The sequence below is a fragment of the Rhipicephalus microplus genome, chromosome 5 (genome assembly GCF_043290135.1).
Source record: "Rhipicephalus microplus isolate Deutch F79 chromosome 5, USDA_Rmic, whole genome shotgun sequence".
Taxonomy (NCBI): domain Eukaryota; kingdom Metazoa; phylum Arthropoda; class Arachnida; order Ixodida; family Ixodidae; genus Rhipicephalus; species Rhipicephalus microplus.
This window is the reverse complement of record NC_134704.1, coordinates 1,394,776-1,412,505: the sequence shown is the minus strand read 5'-3', so window position 1 is coordinate 1,412,505 and position 17,730 is coordinate 1,394,776. Positions and strand designations below refer to the sequence as shown.

The window sequence follows — 17,730 nt, the reverse complement described above, 5'->3', positions numbered from 1 at the left end:
TAGGACGTCGACGGCACAATGTCGACTGCTGGTGCAGAGAGCATCGATACCGGTGTGCCTTTTCTACTTGACGGCGTGTCAAGGGGTGCCTTCGTCCCACTTGAGCCTTCCTGCAGTGGACCCTTGAACACTGAGCCAGTTTGAAAGGGCGGGTGCAAGGCTGCCTGTGTCTTTGGCTCGTCTTGGAAACCCAAGCGGGAGAGATGCGTAGTCTCAATGAGCCGTTGGTGTACTTGGGGCTGGAGCGCTTGCACTTTTGGGACTTGGCCATTGGCATGTCCGAGACTCGTTAAGGGGAGTGTCGGCCAGAGGAGATGCCGACCCTGGGATAGCACTGGACTTTGAACCAGTGGCGGTGAGATTTCCTTGAAGGCCCAGTGACGAGTACCACACACGCAGGGCAGCATGCTGATTGACTGCTTGCGTGGCTGTCGGAGCATACGCGGGTAGATAAAATCCTGGCTAGACCGATGCGTTGTACGTGGTAGCTACTGTCCTAGTGGAAAGCGTGGTGGTTGTGCCCGAGAAGTCACCAGGCGGATCAACTGGCTCATCTATCATTGGCGAATCGGGAGTCGTTGCAGCAGGACAGTGTTCTGCACTGAACCCAATAGTGCGCGATGCCGTAACTGGCATTGAATTTGTCATGGAAAGAAGAGGAAGTGGCTTTCGTGGCAAAGCCAAGATCTCGGAGACAGGAATCAAAGACCCGGGGGCGCGGGCCTTTCGGTCACCAGGCCGCTTGAAGCGGCAGGGTGATCTGTATCACCTGTGTAGCCGGGGGCTGTTGGCAGGCTGGTGGTCTGAACTGGCCGTGGTGCGGGAGGCTTGCATGAAGATGAGCCAGGCACTGTGGTGTCGCTTTTGGGAAGGCGATGTTTGATGCCGTAATACTGGAGCATGGCGTCGCGCAGGTTATCGTAAGAACGAGAGCTCCATTCAAAGTACGTGAGGTGGCATTTGAGATCTCGCAGTAGATTGTAATCAGGCACCTCAAATAGGAATTCTTCGAGCCAGATGCTGTTGAGCTCCAAGGCAGCCTCGGACTCTTGAAACCACAACTTGATGTCGGTGGTGCGGAACAATGGAAGAGGTAAATCAAAGTGCCACTGCAAGGCGTGAGCTGGCTGGAACATGGTTGCGAAGCTCAGGGGCAGCGGTGCAGTGCCGGTCACCTGTCCGTTGGTCTGGCGGCACCAAATGTAGCGAAACATGAGACGAGACGGCGGCGAGGAGCCCATGGTGAGGTCACAGCTTTTATTTGAGGCGTAGGCATAGGCTGAGCCGCCGCTACAGTGTGCAGCCAAACTAGGAGCTCCAGCTCAGTCGTTCTGAATTCTTCGTGGCTCGCGCGTCACGAGCCACGCGGCTCTCTTTTTCTTCAGTGCGGCAGCTGGCCAAGACTGGCACGACGCTACAATCATTTCATTCCGACAGGCCCAACACTGTGTTACCGTACAATCTGCATGTAGGCGAGACAAATGAATTGTTGGATGCAGATATTACGGTTGAAAAAGTACAGATAGTGTTACAAGATCTACAACGTAACACAGAACCGGGAGCAGACCACATTTGGGTCACCACACTCCGCAGCTTAAGTGATGCAGATATCACACACCTCACCAGCCTATTCAATGAATACTGGTGCCAAGATACGCTTCCCGAAACGTGGCAACACACTGATATTTCGTTGATCTCCAGCCTGGCAAACCAGTTCAGGTTCGAAACCTACGTCCTTTATCCCTAACCTCTTGCATTGGCGGCAAGCTGATAAAGCATGTACTCTTGCGGCATCTACAGCCCTTAAAACAGCAATCCTTCTTCACGCATTCTGGATTCGGATACTAAGCTCATTTATCGACCAAAGATGTACTGTTACAACAACTAGCGGAAGAAATCCTAGAGCCTCCTTCTCGCACCGAAACGAGAGCACTCATTGCTTCAGACTTGAAGGGGGCCTTCAGTCATGTTGAACACAACACAATCCTTCAGAATCTAGCCGAGTCGCATTGTGGAACTTGAATCCATAACTACATCCGCTCATTTTTTCATGATCATACGGCTACTGTAGGAATGGAATCGCATCAGTCAGGTACGATCCACTTTACAGCACCTTGCACACCACAGGACTCTGTTTTTTCTGCTACATATTTTAATATCGCACTGGCAGAGCTTCCCTGCTTGCTCGACCAGATCCCCGATGTTGCCCACTTAATTAATGCGGATGACATCACTATAGATCTGGTCAACACGGGGTTCTGATGGAACCATCCAGGGCCGACTGCAGAAAGCAGTGGACACTGTCATTGAGTACACTAAAAAAGGAGGCTTGCAATGTGCTCCTCGAAAATCCGAGCTCATAGTCAATCGCTCCTGAAACAGTAGACCTCCTCCTCCGATCATTGTGTACGTGGATGGCATAACCATACAACATGTCTCACGTGCCCGTATCCTTGAACTACATGTTCAAGCAGATGGCAAAGCTAACTACACTGTTGGCTTTTTATTCTTATTCGTTTATTTCATTATTACTTTACCAAATTCTGTACATGATCTAGCGGGTTCCAAATCGATGCTCCAGGCTTAAAGAAGACGACTTGATGCGCTTGGTAGAGGCCTGTGTGATCAGCCAGCTGACGTTCACTTGCCCTTTTAGCGATTGACCCAATCGCAACAACTGCGCATAGACACCATGATCCGCAAAGTGGCAAAGCTGGCCCATGGTGCTCCGAAATGCACTTGTTCTTAAGTTGGGGACACACAACACACTAAGCAAGCTGCTCCAGGGAGATTGGGTCAGTCAGCGCCAACGCCTCCTACTCATTCCTACTGGCCGCAATCTCCTCTCACGGCTCGAATATCCCGTCCCATCACTCGAGATTCAAACCAGTCCCACACCCTTATAGCCTGCCATACAGAAAATACTAACTGTTCATCCCTTATCATGTAACATGCACCCCCAGCATGACAAAGGACGGCGCAAATGTCACGTACGATATCTCATCAGAATGCTCAAAAACATCTCGAAATTGCATACTTTTTACATGGACAAAGCTCGCACTCACAAATGTTACACATTTCCTGCAGTATTCGGCTGAAATATGTGGGACAGCAATATTTTTGGAGTCCCTCTGGTAATACGATACGCCATCTATGTTTGCAGTGAGGTGTACATATTGACAGACTCGCGAAATGCATGTCGGGCCTTTCTGTCCAAACAAGGCATACCAAGAGCAGTGCACCAAATTATCAATTGATTTCCGTTGAGTGAAACAGTACCTTTCACATCTGCTTACTCTGGACTCGTGGTCATGCCTCTTTGCTGGGCAATGAATGCGCACATGCTGTTGCCCGTGAAATTTTCCGCCGGGCGACCAGGCAAGGCGAGGTGATCATTTCGGGGTCGGGAGATCCTCTCCTCACTTACGACATTCTTTGTCACTATAGGAATGTCCGTCGCACTCACAGCACCCCACCGCTATCTTTCTCGTGAGAGGAGGCAGCAGCGTTATACCAGCTACAGACTAAAATTTTTCCTAATCTGGTATCTCTTCATAAATTCTACCCACAGTGTTATGCACAGCGTTATGCCGGCTACGGAAGCTCGCCCACGACCTCCTATGTCTGGATCGAGTGCACTGCGAATTTCTTTTCTCCCTTACCTGCTTTCCTTCACCCCTTACATAATGAGGAGCAATGGGACGATGCTCTCCACGATGGATTTACCGACGTCCTCTGAGCTATGATACAGCGGACCTGACTCGTTGCTAAAGCCATGCTAGTTCCTCTCACGCCCTTTTCCTTCATGCCTTTATTAATAAAGGCTTTTTCTATCTCTCTCTCTTTCCCGCATAGAGATGCATGTCGGAACTTGCCCGGACAATGCGCCTCCCCCTTAAGTCAAGCTAGCTTACGTCACGGTGCTGCACCGATCCACATCGGCCGCCCGCAATCCCCCCCTTACCGTAGCCCGCAGCCGCGGAGACACACACTGGCCTGCAGGAGAGGTAGATGCACTGCTTTAGCAGGCGGCTTCTCGTACGCACACTCAACTGCCACACTTTGTGTGTTAAACATAGCGCCTGCCGGCACGCATACACTAGGTTGGTCTTGTGGTGTGCCCTGCCCAAGCCCATGATTGTCGCGCTGTGCTGTATCTTGGGTAAAAAAAACCGTGTTCATTGACAACCTGCCTTGAGTGCCATCTCTGCGCCGTGTGGGAGAGTCGATGAACCTAGCCGTTGCGTTTTTGTGCGTGACAGCAGTGGAGAATTTCACGTCCTTTCCCAGTTGCTTCTTAGGGTGTGCTGTTAAGAAACCTGTTTCTGCAGTATGCTACAGCGAAAATTTCACATCCCTAGGCTACAGATTAACGAAATTTTTTTTCTGAATTGCATCTCTCCTTAAATAAGCTTGAGACAATCCCTATTAGGTACTTCTGCTCTTCAAAACTTGCATCTTACGAACTATTTTATGCAAAAAAAGTTTGGGTTTTAACTTGTAACTTCTTAAAGCTGTGTTTTATCTACTAGGAACTTCGGGATAGAGGTAACGGATGACCCATCACGCTCAGGTTCATTATAAGTGAGCTCAACTTCTATATAGTACAAAATTAAAATGCACTTTCTACAGTTTTTAAATACCTTTTGAGGAAAAATCGAGAAACGCTACGTACATGCCAAAACTTGAAGAAAATTTGAACTGCAGTGGAGGTGACGTTAATGGAAAGACAGTCTCGAGATTCAGCAAGGATGTACGTTGCAAGAGCAGTATCGGCCGAGCTGTCTTGTGTGTCGTCCCGAGCATCACCTGCATTGTAATCAACGTTCAGCACTGAAGCATTTTTCACCTACAAGTGCCGTAAAGTGTCACGGATGAGTCTAAATGCTCACTCTGAATGAAGCTTGGGTTATCCATGTTGTCTGTTAAGTTTCCTAAAATTAGTTAAAGGAACTCTGAGCTACGATTATTCAGCGACCATGAGAATTATGGGTAGTAAACAAATTTGTCTTTTTTTGTGTGTGTGCGGGCTTCAAACACCCTTGTGGCTGTGTTTATTGCTAAGTTTTGGTTTTGTTAAACTTTGTGAGTGGATTTGAATTGGTAAGCTCAAAAAGTTGGGGTGGTGCAAGTGCAACTATTGAAAATTTGCTGATTATTGTTTCCTAGCAAAGCAGCCCCAAACCACATGAAGTCAAACAAAGCTCAAAGTACCAATCATAGGCTAATTTGTGTACTACTCATTCTTCCCATGCTCGCTGAAGTGCTGTGCCTTTCAGCTCCCATAGACCCTAGCACTGGAGTTACTGTACGTATAAAAAACTCTATGATGCTGTCTATCTGCTAGGCCTATGAAAAGCCCTGATTCAGCAAATGCGAGATAAGTACATCGTCCCAAAAGTGTGCATTTTACTTGACAAAGTCCTCAACCGTCGAACACCAACTTCTACATCAATAAACAATAGCAGTTATGATCAACTCTTCTGTGCCAAGTCTCCGAAACAAGAGAATTTCAAATTTGCAGTTGGCATTTATTATTCTGCACTTCCATACACTGTGGGAGACTTCATTATTCACATTTGAACAATTCACTATGTTGATATGCAATAAATAATTTTTTGAAGCTTATAAAACTTCTTTGTGGTTTTTGAAAGGATGAACTTTTTCTTCTTTTTTCCAGGTGAATCGAGTGTTTCATTCTTAGAAAACCATGTTCGCAACTTTCAGGTACCATGGGGTCGCAGAGTAGTGGCAGTGGGAAGCTCTATTCAATAGATTGAAGTTTTGGACCTGCTTCTAACAACAGATGCTGCTGCTTGTTTCCCCCCGTTTGAAGTCATTTTTCAAGGTGGTGAACAGCCTCGATTTTACCGTAACCCATTGAGTTTCTTAAGTTAAAGGGAAAGTCGAAAGAAAAGACAACTGATTTCACCACGAGCCTCGATGCTCACGGCCTACAGTGCGAGGAAAAGCCTTCCGTTCGAATTAACGCCCCAAAATGCCATGAGTGGTTAAGAGGGTTAAATTTAGCAGGCGAATAACAAAGGCCCTTAAATGTTTGCAGCACTTCTTTTGTGTACTAGCACCACAGCTTCCAGGTTTATAGTTTTTGTGCATAATTCCGTCTGCTCAACGAGGTCTCTGTGCAAACAGTATCAGAAATAAATTAGGAATGCGTTCTGCCTCAAGAATAGAAGAAAAGGAGCTGTTTCAAAACATTCGCCGCATCACTAGAGATCTGAAGCGTTTTCAAATTGCCTCCATGACCTTCACTTCTGCAGCAATTTGTGTTCGGTCTTACTTGTTGATGGCACTTTTTTTTTGTCGTTCCTGACCTGCACCAGGCTATGTTTTGTACTTTTTAAACACTGAAACATGAAATAGTAATAGGAACGCAACCTCTTAAACAAGAAAATTGCATATTACCACTGGTTTTCTTCACTGCTTGCCGAATTTATTCTCTTGACATTTTGTTGTTCTTTTGATCAAGAAGGCAGTTTAAAATCATACTGGCAGCAATATGACATGCTTCCGTTGGGGTTTCTGCTTCAGTATAGAAAAAATTTTTTTTCTTCGTCTGCTTATTCTACTTCGTGACTTTAGGTGAGCTGAACAAGCTTTGCGCAGAAACAATGCAAGAAACTGTAAGATAAAGCATGTCTCCGAAAATGTTTCGGACATTACTGAGTAATTTGTACTCAGGCTCCCGTTATGACACTTTTCCAACATGACACCAGGCGTTGTGTGTGATTACGCACAGCCAGCAAGCAATGTGAAGAGCGTACGTGTGTGCCTTATTTACAATTTTGTGCATAATTATCTACCCAATGCACTACCAAGCATTTCTTTACATAATATAGTATGTAAGCGTTCCCGTACTTTCTAAAAGAACATAAATCCAAGGGCCACTGAAGAGCGAAAAAGTGCACTCTTCCCCAAAAGTGTACTTTCCAATACCATTTCTCTCGAAGTGATCATTTCAATTACCACCATCTTGGATGTACAGTCGTGCCACCTATAGGTCATGAAAGTTGCGAATAGCACTTCCTTTTGTAATTGCTGCACAAACAAGCACCTTTCTCCAAAAATACTGGCCGGTCATCAGCAGCGGAAAGCTCGTTATCAGCCATTTCCGTCTCCTCCGATTCATCCTCGTTGTCCTCACTGCTGTGGTCCGAGAAGAGGTGCCCAAACGCCTGGGTGATCTTTTGCAGGACATTCTCATCAGTCTCTGAGTCAGAGTCGATTGCCAGCAGTGTTGAGGACTCTGCAATGCAAAGCATAATGGGATGAGCAAAGTGAAGCCTGGCTGCTGGACGTCATACCCTTAGACTTGTGGCTCATTGCCCTCTTAGGCCTGGCAAACGGTTGCTTGCGGATAACGGTCATCTCAGTCTCGCTGGCATCATCAGAAGTGCTGGCACTGCCACAGGAACCCAGATTGGACACTCCATCCGTTGCACCGCCGAGCAGCTTTGAGCTGTGGCTATCTTGTGCAGAGACGATAGAATAACCCTGTTCCCTGAAAACCTGCACAGAGTTGCGCTCTTTCACTGACCTCACAATAAATGAAATTTTCTGCACTGATACAACATTGCAATCATGGTGAGCTTTTTAAGTCTGATGCGATTACTAAACATGAGGCAGAAAAAACTAAATGTGTGCACATATGCCTGTCGAAATAGTACGCGAAGCAAAAGTTTCATTTCTATATTTAAATGCATAATTAATGAACTTGCATAATAAACACACCTAACTTCAGTCACTGAAGTTTAGGTTTTTTTTTCTCCCACATAATAGGCACATCACTACATTCATGGTATGCAGTCCCGCAAACCGAAACCTGACACCTCTTGCCTTTGGAGTTTTTGCATTCTTTATTATGCACCGATCCCCATTGAACCCCCCCCCCCCCCCCCCCCCGCCATCACCCACTGCTGCACGAAGTTTTGTTTCTCATTCTACCTGTGTGTGGCAAGTCTTCAGCCTTGTTTAATAATCTGTGCACCACAGCGGGGTTCACGAGCAGAGTGAGAGTAGAGACATCGCAGCTGACTAGTACAACACGAGTGAAGGACAAAAGTGCCTGCGCCAGCAAACTGTGGGCCCCTTCTTGCAAACACAAGACAGTCAGGCCCAATCACATCCACGTGATTTTCAAGCAATCATGACAGGATTTGCTGTCGCCACGGCAGTCATGAAGGCATTCGTCATCATTGCGTTGTGTTTTTAGGAAAATCAGAAAAAATTTCTTGTTGCCAAGAAAAAAAATGGCACAATTTCCGCAACATGGTAGCACCCCTAATTTTTGTGTCTGTTGTAATTTGCTCTTCGTGCTTGTATCCGTGTGTACTTCAACGAACGTAAGATATAAGCTACCTATTCTACAGTACCTCCTTAAGTGGACAGCGAGGTGGTGGCCATATTTTGTCATTAATTTTGTTACAGCGCCTCCTCTGCTTGTTAGTGATGGTTTATTTTGATTGGCGCTATTTTCATGCTTTGATGGTAGCTTGCTGCAATGTTGGTTGCATGCTGCATTGTCAACGATGCCGTTGTGCGAGGTTGCCGCGAAGTTGGCAAAGTGCATCGTAGCATTGTAGCGCACGCTTCTGAGCACCTCTTGAGATCACAGCAGATACCACTATTGCTGTTAAATGATTGCAGGAAAACAAAGTCTCAAGAAAGCTTTTATGGAGTGCATGGGTGGCCAAGGGAAGATAGCTTGCAGAAGATAGCGTCATCAACCACCAAAAATATGTGAAGAGCAACAAAAAAGCTGTTTCCAAATAGTGCATGAGTATGTCCACTGAGAAGAAAGGCTAAGCAATCTTTTTTGCTCATTTCGAAAAAGCTTTAATAAAACTTTCTCCGCATAATAAACACACCCATAATTTAGCTTTGATTTTTTGGGGAAAGAAGCGCATTCATTACGCGAGTAGATGCAGTAATTAAATTCTATACAGTAAATTGTGGTACGTTATTTTCGCCCTTTACAACATGCCAGATTGTGTAAAATTTATGCTTACATATTTCAAATACTGTAACGATAATATTATTCAGTTTCTTCTGTTTGGCAAATCAATTATTTTATTAGGTGAAAACAAAAAATAACAAAAAAGGGCAAGAAAGGCCCTTTCATGAACTTCCTTGTACAAAATTGAATTTTCACATTCAGCTAATGCGCCCTGCAATCTTCTGGCGAGCTTAGATGGTGGTGTTTCAGGAAGGTCCACAGTTCAGATGAAGACTCATCAGCTAGGAAGCCTTCTGTTTCTAAAACTCATTTCCATTGTGGATGACAATCTTTCCATTTTTATTTTTTCTTGTGCACTTAGAAGTCATAGATGTTCAATCTGATTTCCCTATGCAGTTGAGACTAGGTGGATGCACACAGATTAAGGAAATTGAGGCTAGCCCGCTGCCTTTGCGCGGGTTTTGCCGCCTTTTCTGCCCTTCTCATGTCCTGACATGACTCCCCTCCTCCGCTGTCTGCCACGCTGGGAGAGCGAAGTGACAATTAACCCTCTCACCCGGTAGCAAATGTCAACTGTGGCGCCACGCACAGGGTCTCCTGAGGGGTCTTGCACGCGTGCCTCAGAAGCGGGGCAGATACTCTCCAGGAGAGCTGACGATGAGCCACGCAATCTTTTCCGTCCGTCGACTCCCGTCGCTCGGAGCTAGTCAGATTTCGCTGACCGCACCTCGCACTCGAGGTGAACGCTCACCTATTTGTTGCCCCTCTATGTACGCTCGGCCGAAGGGTGGTACGGTGTCCTAGTGCGTGGCCAAGCTACGCCGACCCATCTCCCTCCAAAGCCAAGGTGAGCGCCTTTGCCCTCGCTCGAGCAACGGGGTCTTGGTCCCGGTGTCTCCGTGAATCACCTTCACAACAAGAGACGTGCTCGTTGCACCCTGTGTAGTACTTTTATGCCCGTGGCGTGGATAAGCCTATTTGCTTTCCCGCCACGCCTTTGCAACGGGCTGTACTGCGATTGGTATCGCCACAGACTATAAAGTGTTGCGAACTTGAGCAGTATCGTGTTCTCGCCCCGGCAACGGTTAACGCGTGCCCTGCGGCTCACTAGGACCAGACCCACGCTAGTGGCCATACTCCTTCGGAATATGTGTACACTACACTGGCGCCCAACGCGGTATCAAAAGCTCTAAGCTTTTGACTGCTCTTACAAGTCAGTTCGCCTGTGAGATTCGGGCTCATCGCAACAAGGCTGCTTCGCGGTACTTTTGTCCGCTGTCCCTGTTAGCGAATGCCACAATGCACAAGGAGGCAATGGCCTCTATTGACAGGAAACCTTCGGCATCCGTCAATGTCGGCACCCTCTATTGCAGTGACGACACGAGGCGCCTAGCCGCTCCCTTAGGAGATGGCGCGTCATTTCGGAATGGGCCTCTTGCCCTACCCGAACGGTACGCACAAGCGCCTCTGACTGCTGATGCACCCTTCGGCATGTATGACAGTTCGTCAGCACAGCGCTCACAGTCAGTTCCCTGTGGGAACTGACTGTGGGGCGCAGGCTTTGACTCTCGCCGACTTTTGCCCGCCATCAGCCGTGCAACCGACATTTCGAACGCACGCTGAACAGGCGCCTGAATTGTCGATGGTAGCCGCATTAAGTGTGCATCTTGTTTGACAAGCTAATCCCACAAGGAGCCTGTTTTGCTCCGGGAGTGGCGGGCAGGGCGGTGGTCCGCTTGAAACCGCCCTACTGATCGAGCTGGGTGACTGCTCACCTTCGCTTGACCACGCTGCTAACGCACCAACGGCTTTCTATGAAGCTGTCGCGACGACGAAGACGTTGCTGCAGAACATTGTGCACTTGATCGAAGCACTCTCGGGAGCTGTGCAAACGCTTTCAACCGGTCTGAAAAGCGGTCACCCTGTTGTTATGTTGCCCTTGCCAACCTAGAGCGGATACGGTGATCAGCTCACCGCCCGAGATTACCTCGACTCTCTGTCACGTTATCAGAGAGCAATGGGTTCGGATGATCAGGTGGTGCTCGAACGTGTTGTTCCAACTGCGCTGACTGACATGACGGCGAGATGGTATTGGCTTACAAGTTACCGTGCAGCAACCCTCGAGGAGTTTCGTGCAAGCTTTTTGCGCGAATTCCTACCCACTGACTACGAAAGTAGGATGCGGTGAGAGCCCGAGCTCCGTACACAAGCTCCTGACGAGTCTTCACAGGAGTATGTACGTGCGATAGATGAACTTATTTCTATCGCTGAGCCCCGAACCTCGATCAAGGAGCGTGTCGAACGGGTGATACGGCAGGCACATCTGACCTTTTCGGCATGCCTGCACGGCGGCCGCTCGCGTGACTCGGAGGAGTTGGCCGCCAAAGCAAAGCGCATTCAAGGCGGCATTCTCGCCGTGCATAGCTATCGCCCGCCACCACCCACCAGCGATGCCTTTGAGCCGTGCTGCGATTGGAGAGGGGTCTTGACCCTTTCCCAATGGCTACAGCCTCTCGGCGCCACCTTTGCGGCTGCAACCGGCTTTGCGTGGGAGTTGAGCGATAGGGCTCTTGATCCCTATACGCATGAAAGGGGGGCAGCCTGCGCTGCACCACCTGAAACCTCCACACAAGAACACTTTCCGACCCAACGTAATGTGGGAGCTGAGGCTCACAGAAACGTATCCTGCGATAACGTAGCGACCCGACGACGACAGCTAGAGACTGCTCTGTCTGTGAAAACAGACCGTGATGGAGTTCGCAGTTACTGCTGCTGTGAACGAAGGCATATAGCAAGGGAATGCACCGGATCCAGGCCTCCTGCGAGGCAGAAAAACGGGTTTCCGGGTCGTTCGTGAATGCACTAGAGACTCAACCTTTGTTTGTTTTCTCTGCGTTCAGGGCAAGCACTTTTCTTGCTGATACATGCGTGCCGTTCATTCTGGTCACCATTGCCGACCTTGAATTTTTGGCTTTGCTGGACACTGGCTAGCGCCTCATTGTTCGGTAAACAGGTGTTGTTCCACTTGCAGAAGCACTCAGTGTGCTTGCGGGACAGCCAAACGACATTCAACTTTGTGAAAGGCGTGGCCCATTCGACAGGCACTGCAAGGTTGACTGTCAGATAGGGAGATCAGATGAGATGCTGCCGTCTTGTTCATCTTCCAGGGCTCAATGTTCTAGTGATTCTCGGTAGGGACTTTCTCCTTAAAACCGGTGTCATTGTGGACATTGCGAATGGCAGCTATCGTGATGGACTATTTTGCCAACTCAAGTCGTTCATCAGCCCGCCGGCAATTATCATTGCCTTTATCGCAGAAGCATCGGAAACGTGTCCTGCGCAGAGTTCGGGGCCAAGCTCCTGCTCAACGCATTTGCCTTCACACAGTTCCCCCCGGAAACGAGAGACACGGCACGAACCGTCTCGGGCGCCAACTTCAGGGTCCTACCCTGGCGTTCCACACCCGTCGGCTCGAAACCCTTGTGTGGATTGACTGACACTACACGAAGAGGCACTACATCTTTTGGTGGCCTGTTCGAATCAGTTGGATGATGCACAGAAGGCTCGTCTGTCGACACTGTTACGCCAGTACGACGTGCTCTTCACGTCTGCACCGATTTAGTGAGCCATGTGATCAAAACTGGTGACGCCCTTCCTTTGAAGTGTAACCCCAGGCCCGTCAGTCTCGACAAAAGGCAGAGTATCGATGGGTTGCTAGACGACATGCTTGCGGTTGGCATTATTGTGGCTCGTCTAGCTCCTGGGCATCTCCAATTGTGTTGGTGCCCAAGAAAGATGGCAGTCATCACCTTTGCATCAACAATCCCGTCTGACTGGAGTGACTCGTAAGGATGCCCATTCGCTCCCCACGGTAAACTCCATCGTAGGTAACCTGGGTGATGCACAGTACTTTACCACGCTTGACGCCTCTAAAGGTTACCTACAGGTCCGGATGGGTAACCATGACCAGACCAGTGTAAAACTGCGTTCACGTCTTACAGAGGGTTGTTCGAGTTTACTCGTATGCCCTTTGCTCTTTGCAATGCTCCTGCGACATTTCAAAGACTCATGGACTGCGTCCTTGAAGAAGCAAAGTGGTCATACTGCATGTGCTACCTTAACTACATCGTGATTTATTCACGAACTTTCGAAGACCACTTGGCCCATGTTGCCAATGTACTCGAGAGGATGAGGACTGCCAGAATGACATTAAATCCCGCTAAGGTTCAATTAGCGCAGACCCGTGTTCAGTTACTCAGGTTTACGCTGGGCGAAGGCTCCATAGAGCCAGATCGGGAGAAACTTCGAGCTATCCTTGATTCTTCCCTGCCCAAGGACGTACGTGGCCTTCGCCGCTTTTCAGGAATGGTCAATTTTTACTGTTCCTTCATTCCGTCCTGTGCCCGACTGCAGGGACCCTGAACAAGCTCATGAGTAAGTCTGCTGAGTGGCAATGTTTAGCAGCAGCAGGCGTTTTGCCCACTGTCTAACGCCATAGCGGAGACAGCGCAGCTCAAGCTACTCAACTTGACCAGACCGTTTGTTGTACAAACTGATGCGAGCAATCTGGGTTTAGGAGCTGTCCTCCTACAGGAATACGATGGCGTGTTGCAGCCGTTGGTATTTGCCAGCCGCTCCTTGGTCTCTGCGGAGAAAAATTGTTCCGTGACCAAAAAGAAGTGCCTCGCCAACGTGTTTGCACTGCGGAACTTTGACATCTATCTTGATGGGATGAAATTCGTGGTGCAAACGGATCACAGTGCGCTCAGCTGGCTGATGCGGCTCCGTGACCCTGCCGGCAGGATGGCACACTGGGCTCTCCTGATACAGCACTATGTCTTTTTAGTGCAGCATCGAAAGGTGAGCACCAACGTAGTAGCTGATGCGCTATCTCGTGCCTTATTGTCTGCTGAGGACCTTGATCCCAGTGTGACAGCCGCTAGCGGTTTGCAGATGCAAGCGTCGGGGGTGAAACTGCAGCTTCGCCATCATTCGGCGAGGAGGGTGAGTCTTCATGCGGATAAACCTTGGCTGCTAACTAAGTAAGCGGCGCACCGCGAAGCAGCCTAGCGGGGGAGCTTTTCGAAGGCCACGAGGCCGAGAGGGAATCTGTGACGCCGACTCAAGAAGTTGTTACTGTGGTCTTGAGTGGGAGCAATACTAGACTCCCCCATTTTGGGAGAATGGGAATCGCTTTCAGCAGAGAAGAGCTTCTGAAGGCCCAGCAAAGTGATCCGTTTTGTTGCAAAATATGTGACCGTTTCTGAGAGACGGAGCGCCGTAACGCTGCTTGTCCTGCAGTGGGCGCCGATAGTGACCGTCTCGATGAGACGGAGGGCCGTGACGCTGCTTGTCCTGAAGCAGGTCCGAATAGGGGGCTCGAACCAGCGTGTGTCGCTGATTCCCCGACGGATTCATATTTGCTGAACCATGACGGACTCCTGCTGAAGTATATAGCCACTGACGATGAGTACATCGATCTGTTTAAGGTGGTTATGCCCAAAATTCAGAGAGCTGCACTGTTGCGATCCTCTCACGATGAACCCATGGCTGGTCACCTGAGAGGCTCGAAAGTTTTTGCAAAATTGAGTCGCGTTGTGACCTGGCCCAACATGAAGCGAGACATTTTTCGCTATTGCGGTTTTTGCCGCGTCTGTCAAACGGTGAAATCAAGGGGTGGCAAACCGCCCGGTCTGATGAAACCGATTGCCAGTGAGCGTCCGTGGCAAGTGGCCACCTGCTATCTAATGGGACCATTTTCCAGAAGTAAGCAGGGGTTTCTTTACCTGATGGTATTCGTTGATCACTTTTCTAAATGGGTGGAATTGTTTCCTCTTCGGAAGGTGACAGTGCGAGCAGTGCTTGAGAAGCTGCAGGAAGTGTTTTGTGGGTTTGGCTTCCCGAAAAGGCTCATCACGGACAATGCTTCGTATTTCACCACTCGGGTGTTTGGTGTCACGTGCCCTTCCCTCGGAATCGATAACTGCACCACTTCACCCTACCATCCCCAGTCCCATTTGACAGAGCGCGTCAATCGTACGCTCAAACCGATGTTGGCGGCCTTTCCGAAAGTCAAAGGGACTGGGCAGACCTTTTTTTGAGTGAGCTCGCGTTTGCTATTGGAACATCCGAGAGTCGCTCAACTGGTTTCTCGCCCGCCTTCTGAAATTTTGGAAGGGAGTTGGCAAATCCGGTGACCAGCGTCACTCAATGCCAACTCGAAGGCGAGAAGACCCCGGCAGACTGCTCTGCTTATGCGTCGACACTTCGGGACAGGCTTTGTCGAGCTTTCTGCAAAGCGAGGCAAAGTTTGGCATCGGCCAGGGCTCAGCCGAAGGCCCATTATGACTGCAAGCATCGCGACCGAGTTTTTGAGGTGGGCGATCTTGTCCTGAAGCGTAACCACGCTCTTAGCCATGCCAGTAAGAGGTTCTCAACCTCGCTCGCTCCTAAGTGGCTTGGTCCATACCGAGTGGAAAAAGCTTGCACTCCGCTCGCGTACTTGCTGAAAGATCCCCATTCGCGAAAACTGAGCCGTGCCAAAATCGCAGACCTGAAACCCTTTGTATCACGGTCTGACGAGCTCGCGCTAGAGCCCTGCGGCACTTTGCCCAAGCAACGGGGCACACCCGGAGCGGCGGACAGCATTCGGACTCCGCATCAGTATAATCTGAGGAAGTAGTAACCTTTGTGATTTCGCACCAGACGGCAGACTTCTCCTCAACCAAAGGCCCTCAGTTTACTGTCTAGCCTTAGTATAGGTTAGCTTCTTTATGGCCTTTCTCGTAAAGAAGTCGACCCCACCCAGTCTGCTGCCAGTGTTTCTTTTTTTTAAGTGTTCATGCATAATTTAGGTTTCTTTTGTCTAATATTAGGTGTTATTTGTATTTTATGTTTTATTTTCTTTTGGCCAGAAATTGAATGTCGTTTTGCTCTGATTTACTTTTTTGTGTTTATTTCGTCTACTGCAAAGGGAGTTGTGACCTTGAGTATCGGTCACAATTCACACATGAGCGTCGACCATGCCAGAAGTGGCACGTATGATGTAGTGGTTGATTGCATTAAAACAAAACAGTCACCCTTCTGCAACTCTTGCGGGTAGCACGGTTCAGCTTACAGGGAGAGGAAAAAGGGGACACAGAAAGGCAGAAGGTAAAGGTAGAGAAAGAGTGTGGCGGCAGGTTGTGGGTGCTTCCGTATGATGGAACAGCCACGAACACTTCGCGCATTCCATTGCGGGATCAAGCATGCGTCACCTGCACGTCACATACAGGCGTGCACGTCACCTATAGAGAGGAACCAATAGCACGCGAGCAATATTCACGCTTGCGCTAGCGTCTTCCTCGAACTATTTCTTTTTCCTCTTTCGTGCGATGCGGGGCCAGCAATTCCAAATACGCCTCCGGGACAGCTGACTGTGAGCCACCCATTCTTTTCCGCCTGTCGACTCCTTTCGCTTGGGGTTCATCAGGCTTCGCAGACGGAGCCTCGCGCTCGAGGCAAACACTCACTTTTTTGCTGCCCTTCTCCATACGCTCGGCCAAAGGGTAGTACCGTGTCCTAGTGCGTGGCCAAGCTACGCCGACCCGTCTCCCTGCGAAGCGAACGCGAGCGCCTTTGCCCTTGCTCGAGCAACCGAGCCTTGGTCCCGGTGTTTCCGTGAATCACCTTTACTACGGAGATGTGCTCGCGGCACCCTGTGTACTACATTTACGCCCGTGGCCCATTTGCCTTCCCGACGCGTCTTTGCAACGGGCTGTACTGCGTTTAGTGTTGCCACAGACAATAAAGTGTAGCGAACTTGAGAAGTATCGTGTCCTCGCCACGGCGCCGGTTGACGCGTGCCCTGCGGCTCGCTAAGACCGGACCCACGCTAGTGGCCGTACTCCTTCGGGATACGTGTACACTACAAGATTCAACATCAATGTTCAGCCTCATATGTTGCACTGAATGCTCAGCGAGGGCTAACAAATTCCTTAATAAGTTTCTTCGGTATGCACACTAAAACAGCTTCAGTGCACATTTGACCCCATCTAATAGACACTCACTTTATTGCTTCAGCAGCAAACAAGTATCATGAACAATTCGCACTGTTTCTCAATTTTGAAAAAAAATTATCATGATACAAAGGTTGTCCTGGCATAAATAATGACGACAGCAATTTTATGTGGACAAAGGTGTAGCAGCACCGTACAGGAACCAGTCCCCTTTACAAGGGTACTGACACAAAAATTTTCAGCTGTTGTTCTTTTGCATAAAGTTTAAAAAAAAACAACTCAAGAATTTAAAAATAAATGGGCTGGAAAGCGTGAATGCACCTAACAAATTAAGTACAACATGCTTTTAAAAGCTGATTCTAGTTCCTACTGAGTACATGCAACATGTGATGAACAGGCTTCCGTAAGATCAGAAGTGTTGTAGCTCGGGCGTCTTGGTCATCCATAAACTTAGCTTGTATCAGAGGTACATACTAGAGGGGAACATGACACAAATGTGAAAAGGAAAGGTAAGTGGTAATTAGCGTCTACATTTTCTTGCTATGTCTGCATCCTGTTTCCCTCTTATATGTACCATGCTAATACAAGCTAAGTTCACATAAGATATCACTCTGCTTCTTGGCTGTATTGGTGATGATTAACTCTTTCCTTACCACGCCACTAGGCATCGTTCACCAGTGAATGATAATTTCGCGCCCATATTTTTCAAAAAACACCGTGCCTATGGACTTGTAGCACCATCTAGGCGATGGTACA

The 17,730-nt window shown here is 48.7% G+C and overlaps 1 protein-coding gene across 6 annotated transcripts in view; it reads right to left on the bottom strand.

The window, feature by feature from the left end:
* Positions 1–17,730, bottom strand: part of LOC119174040 (intermembrane lipid transfer protein VPS13A) — a 1,344,268-nt gene that overhangs the window by 763,212 nt on the left and 563,326 nt on the right. For all 6 annotated transcript variants that reach the window (XM_075894208.1, XM_075894209.1, XM_075894213.1 and 3 more), the window contains 3 exons: positions 7,326–7,530; positions 7,076–7,267; positions 4,676–4,809 (listed from right to left, as the gene is read on the bottom strand). In XM_075894208.1, coding sequence (XP_075750323.1) covers positions 4,676–4,809; positions 7,076–7,267; positions 7,326–7,530 — 531 coding nt within the window. The remainder of the gene's footprint in view (positions 1–4,675; positions 4,810–7,075; positions 7,268–7,325; positions 7,531–17,730) is intronic.